Source organism: Doryrhamphus excisus, linkage group LG3 (genome assembly GCF_037039965.1).
Source record: "Doryrhamphus excisus strain RoL-2023G ecotype Guam linkage group LG3, RoL_Dexc_Guam_v1.1, whole genome shotgun sequence".
In the NCBI taxonomy this organism is placed as follows: Eukaryota; Metazoa; Chordata; class Actinopteri; order Syngnathiformes; family Syngnathidae; genus Doryrhamphus; species Doryrhamphus excisus.
This window is the reverse complement of record NC_136359.1, coordinates 5,291,714-5,307,926: the sequence shown is the minus strand read 5'-3', so window position 1 is coordinate 5,307,926 and position 16,213 is coordinate 5,291,714. Positions and strand designations below refer to the sequence as shown.

General features: G+C 42.6%; 2 protein-coding genes across 5 annotated transcripts in view; one reads left to right on the top strand and one right to left on the bottom strand.

Moving 5' to 3' along the window:
• Positions 1-330: 330 nt before the first annotated feature.
• LOC131127787 (beta-1,3-galactosyl-O-glycosyl-glycoprotein beta-1,6-N-acetylglucosaminyltransferase-like) lies at positions 331-7,708 on the bottom strand. The gene is made up of 4 exons (XM_058070026.2): positions 7,407-7,708; positions 5,461-5,554; positions 2,666-3,070; positions 331-816 (listed from the first exon to the last, which is right to left on the bottom strand). The coding sequence occupies exons 1-4, from the start codon at positions 7,706-7,708 to the stop codon at positions 331-333; spliced, it is 1,287 nt and encodes a 428-aa protein (XP_057926009.2).
• A 1,626-nt stretch (positions 7,709-9,334) lies between these two features.
• Positions 9,335-16,213, top strand: part of vps13a (vacuolar protein sorting 13 homolog A) — a 59,868-nt gene continuing 52,989 nt past the window's right edge. For 2 of the 4 annotated variants that reach the window (XM_078789503.1, XM_078789504.1), the window contains exons 1-14: positions 9,342-9,589; positions 11,520-11,563; positions 11,624-11,666; positions 11,747-11,842; positions 11,930-12,031; positions 12,148-12,257; positions 12,482-12,541; positions 12,618-12,677; positions 12,778-12,858; positions 12,956-13,013; positions 14,085-14,212; positions 14,286-14,392; positions 14,470-14,641; positions 16,137-16,199. In XM_078789503.1, coding sequence (XP_078645629.1) covers positions 9,490-9,589; positions 11,520-11,563; positions 11,624-11,666; positions 11,747-11,842; positions 11,930-12,031; positions 12,148-12,257; positions 12,482-12,541; positions 12,618-12,677; positions 12,778-12,858; positions 12,956-13,013; positions 14,085-14,212; positions 14,286-14,392; positions 14,470-14,641; positions 16,137-16,199 — 1,224 coding nt within the window. In that variant the 5' untranslated portion in view covers positions 9,342-9,489. Of the gene's footprint in view, positions 9,590-11,519; positions 11,564-11,623; positions 11,667-11,746; positions 11,843-11,929; positions 12,032-12,147; positions 12,258-12,481; positions 12,542-12,617; positions 12,678-12,777; positions 12,859-12,955; positions 13,014-14,084; positions 14,213-14,285; positions 14,393-14,469; positions 14,642-16,136; positions 16,200-16,213 lie in introns of all 4 variants that reach the window. The other 2 variants (XM_078789506.1, XM_078789505.1) reach the window with 2 other exon arrangements.

Below are 16,213 nucleotides of genomic sequence, written 5' to 3'. Positions count from 1 at the left end.
TTGCAAAACCTACGTATATCCATTCTTCTTCTACTGCTGCTCTAGTGAATAGTTGGCTTTGTGTGCTGCAAAGGTAGGTACATGGCTAAGGGGAATGGACTGGGTAATGGCGCAGTGAAGTACACCATGAAATAAAAGGAAATGGACAGATTTATGATTATAAATTAATGACAGGTAATGTGAATATTTATTTTAACTCCTATTTTGCCCTATTGTATAAAATTTGTAAGATATTTTTTTGTAAAAAAAATAAATAAATGGAAAAAAAATAGGCCTAATGACACCACTGGTGAAGCTAAAAGCTAAACAGCGTCGCCATTCCACTTCCATCTACTGTAAAGCAGCCAGAGCTTTTTGTCTCAGGTACTTTTCCAAACAGTACACAGCCACAGAGTCCAAGTCGGTATCGAACTTGTTGGCAAAGAGGTGGTGCTGCTCCAACATCCACTGCAGGTCCCCTGCACCATAAACACATATGGCCCTCACGTGGGTGCCATGACACTCGGGGTACACGGCGTCCGCCGAAGCCCGTGCGCCCTCGTGCCACTCCCACTTGACCAGTCGCGCTATGGCGTTGATGTCGCTCATGTCGTACTTAGTGTTGGTCCATGTGGATCCGGGGATGCCGGGGATCCTTTGAATGGTCGCCCATAGGAACTCATCGGGACTGTAGGTGTCCGCCGCCCAGTCGATCAGCGCCTGGACACGTTTGTCCTCCAGGACGCTTTGGACATAAGCTCGCGTCACCACGATGTAGGCGTTGCCGGAAAGAATGGAGAGGTTGAAGGGCGCTGGATCCTTTGGCTTTCCCACGTCCTGGAACAGGAACACCGGAGTTAGTGAAATGGGAATGCTTAGATTCTTTTGGGGGAGGCAAAAACTGCGGCACAGATTTTCCCAGTATCTCACAAAAGCGTGTACTGTCCCAGACCAGACACAACCACGATAAGAGGATTTCCACAAAGTACATACAAAATAAATAAATTGAATATTTTTGTACTTTCAGGAATGAAATTGTATTTTAGTTCATGTAGTTACTTCATTTAGCTATTTTATGCTTGAAAATGCTTAATATAGACCGGGGGCCTCAAACTAGTGTCCTGCGGGCCACATTTGGCCCGCGGGCCGCTTGTTTGAGACCCCCCCCCCGGTCATGAATCGTCATGAAGTTACTTCATTTAGCTATTCTATGCTTGAAAATGCTTAATATAGACCAGGGGTCTCAAACAAGCGGCCCGCGGGCCAACTGTGGCACGCAGGACACTAGTTTGAGGCCCCCGCCTTGATATGAAAGTTTAATGTTAGTGCGGCCCGTGCAAGTTTGATATGGATGCTGTATGGTATCATGTACCCAGAAAAAATTATTACGTTTGATTAATGTTCAGGGCGGCACGGCGGACGAGTGGTTAGCGCGCAGACCTCACAGCTAGGAGACCAGGGTTAAATTCCACCCTCTGCCATCTCTGTGTGGAGTTTGCATGTTCTCCCCGTGCATGCGTGGGTTTTCTCCGGGTACTCCAGTTTCCTCCCACATTCCAAAAACATGCTAGGTTAATTGGCCACTCCAAACTGTCCATAGGTATGAATGTGAGTGTGAATGGTTGTTTGTCTATATGTGCCCTGTGATTGGCTGGCGACCAGTACAGGGTGTACTCCGCCTCTCGCCCGAAGACAGCTGGGATAGGCTCCAGCACCCCCGCGACCCTTGTGAGGAAAAAGCGGTAGAAAATGAATGAATGAATGAATGAATGAAAATGCTTAATATAGACCAGGGGTCTCAAACAAGCGGCCCGTGGGCCACACTAGTTTGAGGCCCCCGCCTTGATATGAAAGTTTAATGTTAGTGCGGCCCGTGCAAGTTTGATATGGATGCTGTATGGTATCATGTACCCAGAAAAAATTATTACGTTTGATTAATGTTCATGTTAAAGGTTAAATAACTGTTAATAGTTATCCTCCCTATTCGTGTGGAAGTGGTAAGTTTTTGGCTATTTAAGTTTAAAGGAAATAACTTGAAGGCTACCGTTTAGGTCGCTAGCTCTCTAGTTTGCGAGTTAGCATGTGTCTCAAGACCCTGCAGTTGCGCAATATGTTGTAAATAAAAAGAGTATAAATGTGACTATAGTCGTGTTTTGTCATGTCTACAGGGCTCTAATAATGCTTTGTTCATTTTAATCTGAAAAAAATAATTTGTCTACCCACCAACTATATGTGGTTTCTTAAGTTTTTATTATTTACCGTTTTATTATTATTATTATTATATTTATTTATTACTGATTGATTGATTTTCTTTATTCTTGATTTGTTTATTTATTTTTCATCTTATTTTGTGTAGAAAAATAAAAAGTAAGATATTTGAGAACAGTGGAATGTTTTATCAGAGCTTTTCTTGTAGAAAATCGGAACCAAAGCAAAGTTTATTAATTTTTCTGTTTTTAATAAATGCGTTTTTGTTTTTTTTTAGAAAACCTGATGCGGCCCAGTCTCACCCAGACCCTAGCTCCAGTGGCCCCCAAGTAAATTAAGTTTGAGACCCCTGATATAGACCAAACATAAGTTCAATTTGCTGAAATATGCTTTAAAAATGTATTTTTACTAATAATACGCCCCACAGCGCTATGCTAGTTGCAGCTGCGGCCCACCAGTTGAGAACCTAAACCCATACCTTCATGTGTCCATCAACTATCTGGTGAACTTTCTCCACCCTCCACATCTTATTCTTGGGCATCTTCTCCGATTCCAAGCTGTTGGCTCCGTTGAGCGAGCGGAGGGCCCTCACCATCTCCAAGTTGGTCTTGAGAGGAAAGTCCTGTCCGCAGAGGTTAATGAAGTACTTCCACGTTGCGCTGGCGTTGAACAGGTCCGCCATGCAGTTGAGGTCGGCCTGGACGCGGGACCAGCTGGCGTAGACCACGCTCTCAGAGCGGCTCGCCAGGAAGATGTTTGGGAAGCAGGAGATGATGGAGGTGATGGCCGAGAGAACGGACGCGGAGGCTTTTTTGTCCACGTGGACGCAGTAGATGTTTTGAGGTGCGTAAATGGCTCGCAGCAGACGCTCAAAATTCTGCACCTGTTGGATGTGCATGTAATTATGACTCATATTCAACATCACTACATTTCCCATCATGCAACACATTTATCTAAGCAGGTTATTAATTCATTCATTCATTTTCTACCGTTTATTCTCAGTGTGCTGGAGCCTATCCCAGCTGACCGGGCGAGAGGCGGGGTACACCCTGGACTGGTCGCCAGCCAATCACAGGGCACATATAGACAAACAACCATTCACACTCACATTCATACCTATGGACAATTTGGAGTCGCTAATTAACCTAGCATGTTTTTGGAATGTGGGAGGAAACCGGAGTACCCGGAGAAAACCCACACATGCACGGGGAGAACATGCAAACTCCACACACGCAATGTGGTGTAAACGAAGAATAATATCAATGTAAGGGTGACTATAGGGATGTTATTTCATGTCTACGGGGCTCTAATAATGGTAAAAATCCTATTTAGAGAGGCATAGACAGGCTCCAGCTATGAGAATATTCGATTTTATTCCTGTGATCTTTACATAAATATGACTTTTTTTCTATTAGTATTGTTTATTTTGACTTTATTCCTGTGATCTTCACATATTTATGATTTTTTTTCCCATTACTAATGTTTATTTTGATTTTATTCTTGTGACATTATAACCTTTTACACAACTTAATTTTTTCAAAAATTGCATCGTTGTTTTGTTTCTTATACTTAAAAAAATAATGTATTTTTACTTTAATACGCATGCACGGGGAGAACATGCAAACTCCACACAGAGATGGCCGTGGGTGGAATTGAACTCGGGTCTTCTAGCTGTGAGGCCTGCGCGCTAACCACTCACGCCATGCAGTGTCACTTGTTATTGTGTTATTGCTAAATGTGCTATTTAGCAGTAAAAAAAAATTAATTGTGCGATTTTTGGCTTGGTTCTGTGTAACAGGCTAGCTTGTTCTGTGTAACAGGCTAGCTTGTTGTATACAATGTTTGGCTGGATGAAAACTGGGACAAAATGTCATCAAATTGACATTGAAAACGCAATCATACCAAACCCAGGGTTTGACACAGATGGCCGAGGGTGGAATTGAACTCGGGTCTTCTAGCTGTGAGGTCCGCATGCTAACCACTCATCCGCTGTGCAGCCCTCTAAGCAGGTTATCTAATTAAAAACATGTTAATGAAACCAATAAATATTCCTGTTAAATCAGATTAAATATTCCGATTAAATCAGGAAATGTGCCCTGTGATTGGCTGGCCACCAGTCCAGGGTGTACCCCGCCTCTCGCCCGAAGACAGCTGGGATAGGCTCCAGCACCCCCGCAACACCCCGTGAGGAAAAAAGCGGTAGAAAATGAATGAGTACTCATATAAATATAAGGCATTGACAATATGCATTCAGACGTAGTGATGATATGTAATATTCTACACTGGTCACTGGATGTCAGTAATGTTCCAGACACACAAGCACCAGACTTGATCGCCTTTAGAGCAGCCTCTTATTGCAGGTTTGAATGATCGCACAATAATCCTACATGGGCTGCTGTTGCTGCCATAACCCACGCCGGGCTAAAACTCAACTTTGAACCCCCCAACATCACTTCCTGTTTTTCCTTCACTCAGCTCCCATTGCACCGCAACACTTATTGTCTGTTATTATGTTTACTGTATTGGGTAATAGGAGTGGAAGGGCGGTTATAGGGGTGTTATTTCATTATAGATGGAATACTTTCAGAGTTAGAGCCTAGAAAACTTGTTTAGGAACGTTCTTAATATGTTTTTTAACATCATTAGAGCCCTCTAGACATGAAATAACACCCCTATAACCGCCCTTCCACTCCATCGATAAATAAGAAATCCTAATTTGAGGAAATTCACTTATCACAGGCGAGTCTGAAACCAATTACCTGCAATAAAGGAAGGATTTTGGCATTTACAGGAGGATGATAACCATAGAGGCGGCTATGGAACTTATCACAATGCAGTAAAAGCACGCTTGTGTCCTGGCTGCTCAGTACAATACATGTTTTATTATGCTTATGAGGGATATCTGCTGCATATATGTGTGTCTTGCATTTTTATGGTTATGATGTATGAGGGGGGCGGCACGGAGGTCAAGTGGTTAGCGCACAGACCTCACAGCTAGGAGGACCAGGGTTCGATTCCACCCTCTCTGTGTGGAGTTTACATGTTCTCCCCGTGCATGCGTGGGTTTTCTCCCACATTCCAAAAACATGCTAGGTTAATTGGCGACACCAAATTGTCCATAGGTATGAATGTGAGTGTGAATGGTTGTTTGTCTATATGTGCCCTGTGATTGGCTGGCCACAAGTCCAGGGTGTACCCCGCCTCTCACCCGAAGACAGCTGGGATAGGCTCCAGCACCCCCCGCGGTAGTGAATGGATGAATGAGGGTCATACCTTATGATGCACCACCATGGAGTAGGCCAGTGGGAAGTCCTCCTCTTCCTGGCTCAACGGGAATGTTATATATTTCCTGCTTGACTTGAATTTCCTGCAATATTCAATAAATGACAAAGTACCGTAAATGCTCCAATTAACTCTTCTTCTCACTCTCAGCACCAGGACAAACAGCATTTTTACTAGAAGCTGTGGCTGTAAGCAACCCCCTGATGTAGTTTCATTAGCTCCATAAGATGGCAGCGATTGCATTTGAATTATCATGAGCCAGCATTCTTCCCATCAAGATTTGGGAGAACCAGTCTGCCCTGACGTGATGGAGAGGTGGCTGATGATTGTTTCCGTTAAGGACCTTGGAACCGTGATAACCGGACTTTTGATTGGAATTAGGCACTGTTCTGGTGTATCACAAAATTCCGGAGACGGAGCCAACGGTCCCAAGTGCCCAGCAGCTACCTATCCCAGCTGACTTCAAGAGAGGCGGGGTACAAGGCAGGGTTTTATTCAATATAGAATCAAACCTGTGGGCCCCAAATGCCCAAATACGCCTCGATGTACAGGTCCAGTATATCATATAGTAAGACTAGGGGTACGTATGTGTGACAGTGTTGCCAGGTGTTTTGCGAGAGAAACAATCCCAAAATAACAAGGAACTTGGGAATTTGCAAAAAACTATATAAGCGGACCTGGCAACACTTGAAGTGTGTGTCTCTATTATCTTTTATTTTCGATGATTATGTCTATTTTTGGGGTGGCACGGCGGTCTAGTGGTTAGCGCGCAGACCTCACAGCTAGGAGACCAGGGTTCAATTCCACCCTCGGCCATCTCTGTGTGGAGTTTGCATGTTCTCCCTGTGCATGCGTGGGTTTTCTCCGGGGTTTTGACCCTTTGTATTGAGTTTTGGACTCCTATAGAGCAGCTACTAGATCTTCCAGAATCTGCACCTATTCCAGCTATATTTCCTTGGATTTGTGCTTCCCAAGGCTGCACGGTGCTGGAGTGGTTAGCGTGCAGACCTCACAGCTAGGAGACTAGGGTTCAATTCCACCCTCGGCCATCTCTGTGTGGAGTTTGCATGTTCTCCCCGTGCATGCGTGGGTTTTCTCCGGGTACTCCGGTTTCCTCCCACATTCCAAAAACATGCTAGGTTAATTGGTGACTCCAAATTGTCCATAGGTATGAGTGTGAATGGTTGTTTGTCTATTTGTCTGGCTGGCCACCAGTCCAGGGTGTACCCCGCCTCTTGCCCGAAGACAGCTGGGATAGGCTCCAGCACCCCCCGCGACCCTCGTGAGGAAAAAGCGGTAGAAAATGAATGAATGTCTATTTTGGGGCGGCACGGCGGTCTAGTGGTTAGCACGCAGACTTCACAGCTAGGAGACCAGGGTTAAATTCCACCCTCTGCCATCTCTGTGTGGAATTTGCATGTTCTCCCCGTGCATGCGTGGGTTTTCTCCGGGTACTCCGGTTTCCTCCCACATTCCAAAAACATGCTAGGTTAATTGGCGACTCCAAATTGTCCATAGGTATGAATGTGAGTGTGAATGGTTGTTTGTCTATATGTGCCCTGTGATTGGCTGGCCACCAGTCCAGGGTGTACCCCGCCTCTCGCCCAAAGACAGCTGGGATAGGCTCCAGCACCCCCGCGATCCTTGTGATGAAAAAGCGGTAGAAAATGAATGAATGTCTATATTTGGGAAATACTCATGTAAGGGTGTTATTTCATGTTGGAAGCTAGAAGGTTGTCATTGGGTTTTCTATGAATAAAGTTATTTGATTTGTAAATGTCAATACTGTCAATAGGGAATGACTGTACTTGTTAATAAGTCACCATGTGGTAGAAGAGAGCTGCATTATCCTTTCCACTTCCTCATTGCCTTTCCAGTACATGCAACATGTAAACAACAGCAGTATAATGATATAGTAAATATATATGTAAACACACCTGCAGTCTTTAGTAGCACTGGTGTAAAACTCATCAGGGATGTTGACCCTCTTGCGGAAGTCCTTCGTAATGGTCAGCAACTTGGCTTGCTCCAGCATGTCCCGCTCTCCCTGCAGGATGGCCGAGCAGTTGCAGACCTTCTCCGGGTTGTCGTCCTCATCCGTGTAGTGCAACCAGCCGTACCTGACAGAGGAGCTGGGATTCCAGCCCATCTTGGGGCTGCCGAGTATCGAAAGCATCCACAGTGATGCCAGAAGGAGAGCCAGCTTCAGCAACAAGCGACAGCATCTCTTTCGTCTCATTGCTGGAGGGCCAGCAAGCCGACAAGACGCTCAGGCGCTCTCTCCAGGGGGACAATGTCCAATGCAGGCTTGAGCCTGCACAGGAGAGATTTGCGGGGACTTCTTTATGGTTGATTGGTCACCTAGGAACCAGATAACAAGATACGAGCACACCCATTTGCTGATCAAACACGCTTTAAAAGGTGCAGACAAGCCCACAACAAAGTCCATGTTTGTTTATAGCCCATATTGACATGTTTTAACTTATTACTGGCAACACCACCGATGAATGTTACGTTCAAGGCATGATATAGGTGCAATCCATCCCATAAAAGGAAGTTGGCGGGTCATTAAAATGTTGCCAAGAGTGTGGCAATCCTTTTTCTTTTATCTTCCCATCAGAAATTAGGCTTTTTTTTTAACCATTTCCTGCAACAAACTATTATTTTTGTAATATTTAAAGTGAATTTTGGTTCATATCATGCAAGGTAGTCAATTGATACCAAACACTTCTATTGAATAGAGAAAAATATTTAAAAATTATTACTTATTTGACTTAATTTTAGATTTTATATGTTCTGGGAAAAAATTGTTCTTATTAGGAAAACAATTTCACAATTGAACTAATAATCACATTTTATTTAATTAATTCCACAACACTTTTAATTGTGCTTTCATAACATAAAAGAGAAATATTTAAATATAGAAAATTATTTAAAAATTATTAGTTATTTGACTTACTTAAGCAGAATTTATATGTTCTGGGAAAAAAATTGTTCTTATTAGGAAAACAATTTCACAATTGCACTAATAATCTAATAATCACATTTTATTTAATTTAATTCCACAACACTTTTAATGGTGCTTTCATAACATAAAAGATAAATATTTAAATATAGAAAATTATTTAAAAATTATTAGTTATTTGACTTACTTAAGCAGAATTTTAGATTTTATATGTTCTGGGAAAAAAATTGTTCTTATTAGGAAAACAATTTCACAATTGAACTAATAATCTAATAATCACATTTTATTTAATTTAATTCCACAACACTTTAATTGTGCTTTCATAACATAAAAGAGAAATATTTAAATAGACAAATCATGTAATCATTAAAAATAATAAAAAATAAATACAAATGTAATCAAATAAATTCAAATATCATTTCAAATTGACTTGAAAGTTATCCGATTCAAATGTTTTTAATTATTTAGCATTTAAATAAATATTTTTTTATTTGAAGCATCATTTATTTCGCTTCATATTAACAGTATTTAATTTTAGGTTTTTTAATTTTTAATTTCTATTTATATTAATAATTACAATATAGTATAGTATTTTCTATACTACTTGAAAACGAGAACAAGAAGACTTGTGTTGCCCCCTTGTGGGTAAACGAGTGAAAGAAAATGTTTTGGATTTTAATATGTATGACGTTTTTAAAAAATGTGACGTCACATAATAAGCATGACTCGCTTTGTAAAGTGGTATGGTCCTCTGGCGGTGCTGTGACGTCACTGCCACGTCACTTACGGTTTTGCTTTCCTGCACTTAGATGTGTTTGTATCATGACGAATCATGGAGTTAGAGTGATTGATACATTACTGGGCTTACGGAAGTACTAGTGTAATAACTTTTATGGCAATGGACGTAGCAGCGTAATAAATAAATGGCAGCGATGTAGCTTGGACTTGCCCGTCGTTTTCCCCGCCCACTACGCTACGTCACGTGACGTCGGGGGTAAAACGCTTGTGAGCTGAGAATGTAAACATGGTGACAGGTACATGAGAAGCGGTCCAAAATGGTCTTCGAAAGCGTCGTTGTAGACGTCCTCAACAGATTCCTGGGGGACTACGTTGTTAACCTTGACAGCTCGCAGCTTAAACTCGGCATATGGGGAGGTAAAAAACACTTATTTTTACTGTTATTTCAATTGGGGCTAAGCTAGCCAGCTCGCTAGCTAGCTTACGTCAAGCTTGACATTGGCCGCCATGCGCCACAGAGGAGCGACTTCAGCTGTCAGTGTGAGTTCGTTGCTCACAAAATCAATCAAATGTGTACAACATGTCTTGGACAATGGTGCCGAATTATGTATTATAGCTTAAATAGTCCGCTTTTTGAATTTCTCACAGCTACTTGCATTGAATCAACGCCCATTTCCAGTGCAAAGCTTCATGTAGCCTGACTAGTGCTGAGTTTCGCAGCGATTAAGTTGACGGTCACACCCTTTTCCTACAGACAATTTGTTGTATTTATTTTACAGACGTCTCCAAAAAAGTCATACAAACACGGCGTGTGAGGTTATTTCCAATATTCGCTTATTCATTCACATGAGAAAACTCTTTCACAACCGTTTTATCGATTAATGATTTTAGAGTTCCAGGACAGTGCTTCTCAAAAATTCTCAAAAATCACTTTGGGCCTTCATCCTTGTGTTTTTAAGAATTAGCTATTTGTTTAAGCTCATGTCAAAAGCCTACTTGTTGTAGCTGTTTTTGTTTTTTATGTGACATAAGCACTCTTGTCAAAACGCTAATCAAAGATCCTCTATGAATCAGAATCAGAAAAGGGTTTATTGCCAGGTATGATCAAACACATACTAGGAATTTGTTTTGGTATAGTAGGTGCAGACACATCTATTAAAAAAGAATGAAAAATACAAAAATATACAGAATAACAGTTTAAATATATGTCTGTTTTTTGTTTGTTATTCCGGAAGTGCAGTCTGATTGTTTTTCCTAAAAGTGCAAACTGGGCGTTAATGTAACGCATATAGTGAATTATCAAAGTGGCAGGATGAGGCAGAGGTGGGGTGTGAAGAGTGTCAGGTGGGGTTCCGGGCCTTGTTGATGAGGCTGACAGCAGACGGGAAGAAACTGTTCTTGTGTTCTCGTGGAGGACCACTATGCTGTTTGTAGGACTTACTTAAAAAACTGCAGGGCAAAAAAAAGCTACATGACAGGCGAGCTGTGCTGTCGTTTTTGGAGCACCTGCTCCAAAAATGCTACTCAAAGATCCTCTAAATCAGGGATTCCCAACAAGTGGTACGTGAGCAGATTTAATTTCCAACATGATAAGTCAATATTCTCAGTCATTTCATGTTAATAATAATAATAATAATAATAATACATTTTATTTGTATAGCGCTTTTCAAAATACTCAGACACTTTACAGAAGAATGGAGTAGAATAAAAGCAAGTAAACAGAGTAAAATATACATTAAAATACAACATTCATTGGTTAATACACAGTTAAAACATGAGAAAAAGCGGGGTGGGGCACAGCAGTCGGGTATAAAACGTTTAGACATTAAAAACAGATTTAAAGAGGTGGGTTTTTAGTTGTTTTTTGAAACTGGGAAGGTCAGGGCAAGCACGGAGTGAATGGGGCAAAGAGTTCCAGAGGGTGGGGGCAGCGATGGAGAAGGCTCTGTCTCCCCAGGTTCGGAGCTTGGTCTTACAGGGTAGTGCCAGGAGGTTGGAGTCCTAGGAGCGAAGGGGACGCGGGGGATTGTGTGGATGGAGCAGTTCTGTGAGATATGGGGGGGGGGGTCAGATCATGGAGGGCTTTGTAGGTTATGAGAAGAATTTTGAAGTGAATGCGTTGGGGAATGGGAAGCCAGTGGAGGTTTTGGAGGACAGGGGTAATGTGTTGACGGGAGCGGGTGGAGGTGAGGTACTTTCTGTTAAGTCAGAAAGTTAAATGAGACTTGTGTGCTGCCACTCATAGACAAGAACCTGTCCGCCATCTTTGTAGGCGTGCTGTTTTGTGTACTTGGAAGGTTGCATGGTATCAATCAGCTATGTTAAATTTGTTTTTTTCACATGATAGGTGACGCTGTGCTTACAAATCTTGAAATTAAGGAAAATGCATTGGTAAGTTGCACACATACTGTGAATGCATGTACAAAAAAAATAACTATTTTTTTTGTTTAGAGTCAACTTGACATTCCCTTTAAAGTAAGAGCTGGACACATAGGTAAGATATTTCAGTGTGTTGCTCCTCATGTTGGACATTTGTCTTGTTGTGGACGAATATCATGTAATTTATTGTGCTAGGACGTCTGGAGCTCAAGATTCCATGGAAAAACCTTTACACCCAATCAGTGGAGGCCACACTGGATGGTGTCTTCCTGCTCATAGTCCCGACGGCAAGTAAGTATGCAGTCCGTGTCCTTTGTTATACGATGTAACTATGAAGACTGCATCAGCAAAGTAGTTGATGCATCATGGTGTCTGCAGGTATCAAATACGACCAGGAAAAGGAGGAGAAGCAGCTTCAGGAGGCACGTCAAAGGGAACTGCAGAGAATCGAGGAGACAAAGCTGAAAGCGGCTGAAATAGGTGAGTGTCTAAACATGTCTCTGGCATGACGGTCTGCAGCAGGGGGAACAAAAGTTCTATGTTCAAGAAATGTACTCTAGTCAATAGTCATCTTTTGTATTCTGTTAATTTGACAGGGAACCCTTTGCTCCACAAGCAGGACACTTTTGTGGAAAAGCTCGTCACTCAGGTCATCAAAAATCTCCAAGTGAAGATCTCCAACATCCATGTTCGCTATGAGGATGACGTGAGTGACGCTGTCACCATTGCATAGACACACGGGTGTTTAAAGTGCGACCTGCAGCCTGTTTTTAATCATCAAAAATGTGTTGGAAAATTATGTGGACATTAAGGCGAAAATAACAAAAAAGTAAGTGAAAGGCCTTGAATTGACTCTGCAAATATGTTGCAGTGCCGAGGAAAATATTCCATTCCTAACAGCAGTGGAGTGAAAAATATCTTCCTCCTCAGGTGACCAATCCATTATGTCCTTTGTCCTTTGGTGTGTCTTTGGGCAACCTCAGCCTCCAGGTAATGTCACGTGACGTCCATTCTGTTCTGTTTTATGTGCAGCACACAATATACTAACCTTTCTTTGTCTCCGTAGACCTCAGATGAGAACTGGAACCCCTGTCTTTTGGATGAGCATGCCAGGCTTTTCTACAAGGTAACACGGTTCTTGTCGTTTGTTGCCATGGCTGCCATGGCTGCATGAGTGATTATCAGGATGCACACTTCTAATTGCATGCATGTTTCCTTCCTCTCAGTTGGTTAAACTAGATAAACTGTTTGCCTACTGGAACGTCGACTCTGTCCTCTTCTCCAATCACAGTCCGGATGAGGCCTTGGTGAGTAACTTTAGTTCTATTTATTTATTTTTGTTTGCCTACCTGGATTCACACACTCCCTGTGTGGATAAGGAACATGAAGTGTATCTATTCATAGGAGTGTCTCCAGAGAAGCATGGATCTCGGGGGCCCTCTTCCTCCCAGCCATGATTTCAGTGAGTGTCAGCCCCATTTTCACATTTTCACCAACAAAATGAAACACGATTCAAGTGTCAAGATTTGAATGACAGCATAGCCGATGACACATGGAGGGCAAATTTTAACTCACACAGTTCAGTGCCAAATTGTCAATAGTTTGTGGTTTTACATTTGTAAATACATTATTTTCACGAAAAACAAACATTTTTTTTTTGTCTTTATGTTGTGGCATAGTTTTAGATTTTAATTTTGGCTAAAGGGCTGCACGGCGGTTGAGTGGTTAGCGCGCAGACCTGACAGCTAGGAGACCTGAGTTCAATCCCACCCTTAGCCATCTCTGTGTGGAGTTTGCATGTTAGTCAAGTCAAGTCAAGTTTATTCATATAGCCCTTAATCACAAAAGAGCCTCAAAGGGCTTAACAAGCAGGCAACAGTAGATGATAGACAATAGATGACAAACGACACCCCCTGATCTGAACCCCCATCAGGGCAAGGAAAAACTCAAAACCCATTAGGGAAAAAGAAACCTTGAGAAGGGACCGCAGATGGGGGAATCCCCTGTTCTCCCCGTGTATGCGTGGGTTTTCTCCGGGTACTCCGGTTTCCTCCCACATTCCAAAAACATGCTAGGTTAATTGCCGACTCCAAATTGTCCATAGGTATGAATGTGAGTGTGAATGGTTGCCCTGTAATTGGCTGGCCACCAGTCCAGGGTGTACCCCGCCTCTCGCCCGAAGACAGCTGGGATAGGCTCCAGTACCCCCGCGACCCTCGTGAGGATAAGCGGTAGAAAATGAATGAATGAACTCCGGTTTCCTCCCACATTCCAAAAACATGCTAGGTTAATTGGCGAGTCCAAATGTGAGTGTGAATGGTTGTTTGTCTATATGTGCCCTGTGATTGGCTGGCGACCAGTCCAGGGTGTACCGTGCCTCTCGCCCGAAGACAGCTGGGATAGGCTCCAGCACCCCCGTGCTGTAGAAAATGAATGAATGAATTTTGGCTAAATACTCTCATCTGAAGTGAGCTGCGATACAAGTTTTAAGCATGCTTTTTTTCCCATTCTGTTTTGTTTTTTACTGCTGCAGTTTTTCGTCCAATCTCAGCGGATGCTAAACTTTGCATGAATCCCAGATGTGAAGTGGACTTCTCATCCCCTAAAATGGATCTCATTGTCAATCTCAGTGAGGTGGCTATTGAACTTAACAGGCCCCAGGTAGGATGTGTGTAACGCCACTGTGTATTGTTAGTAGTAGTAGTAATGGCTGTGTTGATTCCCCCCCCCCCAGTACATCAGCATCCTGGAGCTACTAGGCTCAGTGGACATGATGTCCCGTAACCTGCCATATAGGAAGTACAGACCCGAGGTCTTTGTTCACAACAATGCCAACTTATGGTGAGACCCTGTTTAGCACATTCATTTTCATTGCATATCTTCCTGCTATTATTATTATTGTTTTGTTTTTTTTAAAGGTGGAAGTACGTCCTCACGAGTGTCATGGAGGTGGATGTCAAGCCTCGGCTGCACATGTGGTCATGGGACCACATTCAGCGGCACCGTAGGATGGTGAAGCGCTATCGCGAGTTCTACAAGGTCAAGATCACAAGCAAGAAACCCAGTGAGGAGATATGCAAGGAGCTAGAGGTGGGCCTAGTATCTGCTGATATTACAGTATGTGATCATTTTGGATGCTAGCTTACTGGAGACTGTCCATAGGAATGAATGTGAGTATGAAGGGTTGTTTGTCTATACAGTGCATCCGGAAAGTATTCACAGCGCTTCACTTTTTCTACATTTTGTCATGTTACAGCCTCATTCCAAACTGTATTAAATTAATCTCTTACCTCAAAATTCTACACAAAATACTCCATTATGACAATGTGAAAAAGTTTTTTTTCAACTTTTTTTGAATTTATTAAAAATAGAAAACAAAAAAATCACATTTACATAAGTATTCACAGCCTTTGCCATGAAGCTCAAACTTGAGCTCAGGTGCATCTTTTTTCCACTGATCATCCTTGAGATCTTTCTACAGCTTAATTGGAGTCCACCTGCAGTAAATTCAGTTGATTGGACATGATTTGGAAATATAATAACTGTCTATATAAGGTCCCACAGTTGACTGTGCATGTCAGAGCACAAACACCAAGCATGAAGTCAAAAGAACTGTCTGTAGACCTGCGAGACAGGATTGTCTTGAGGCACAAATCTGGGGAAGGATACAGAAACATTTCTGCTGCTTTGAAGGTCCCAATGAGCACAGTGGCCTCCATTATTCGTAAATGGAAGACGTTTGGAACCACCAGGACTCTTCCTAGAGCTGGCCGGCCTTCTAAACTGAGCGATCGGGGAAGAAGGGCCTTAGTCAGGGAGGTGACCAAGGCCCCGATGGTCACTCTGTCAGAGCTCCAGCGTTCCTCTGTGGAGAGAGGAGAGCCTTCCAGAAGGACAACCATCTCTGCAGCAATCCACCAATCAGGCCTGTATGGTAGAGTGGCCAGACGAAAGCCATCAGACCAGAGAATTTTGTTTCTCATGGTCTGGGAGTCATTCAGGTGCTTTTTGGCAAATTCCAGACGGGCTGCCATGTTCCTTTTACTAAGGAGTGGCTTTCGTCTGGCCACTCTACCATACAGGCCTGATTGGTGGATTGCTGCAGAGATGGTTGTCCAAAAAAAACTTTTTCGCATTGTCATAATGGAGTATTTTGTGTAGAATTTTGAGGTAAGAGATTAATTTAATTCAGTTTGGAATGAGGCTGTAACATGACAAAATGTAGAAAAAGTGAAGCGCTGTGAATACTTTCCGGATGCACTGTATGTGCCCTGCCGTTGGCTGGCAACTGGATGTATCCCGCCTCTCGCCCAAAGTCTGCTGGGATAGACTCCAGCATACTGGCTACCTAGTGTGGACAAGCGATATAGTAAATGTTAAAAACAACCACATTTTTGTGAGAAAATGCCCAACTTTCCAGGTTTTCTCACAAAAAAGAAAAAAAGTCATTATTTTGAGAAGAAATGTGTATACAAGCAGTGGAGCGAGTGCCAAACCGCAAATAGGCGAGGATCTATTATGTTAGGTATCCATGCATTTCTGCTACAGGAGAAGTGTTGAATATGTTTCTTGTTTTTGTTCTCAGGAGCTGGAGAAAAAAATGGATATTTTTAACATCACACTGGCAAGGCAGCAGGCTGAAGTGGAGGTACAGTGAGATCT

What these genes read in the sequence shown, in the direction of transcription:
- LOC131127787 (XM_058070026.2), bottom strand. Translation starts at nt 7,708, where the DNA reads ATGAGACGAAAGAGATGCTGTCGCTTGTTGCTGAAGCTGGCTCTCCTT. An exon ending in AGTGCTACTAAAGACTGCAG is followed by an intron (nt 5,555 to 7,406) that starts GTGTGTTTACAT and finishes TGAATATTGCAG; the next exon opens with GAAATTCAAGTCAAGCAGGA. An exon ending in CCATGGTGGTGCATCATAAG is followed by an intron (nt 3,071 to 5,460) that starts GTATGACCCTCA and finishes CACATCCAACAG; the next exon opens with GTGCAGAATTTTGAGCGTCT.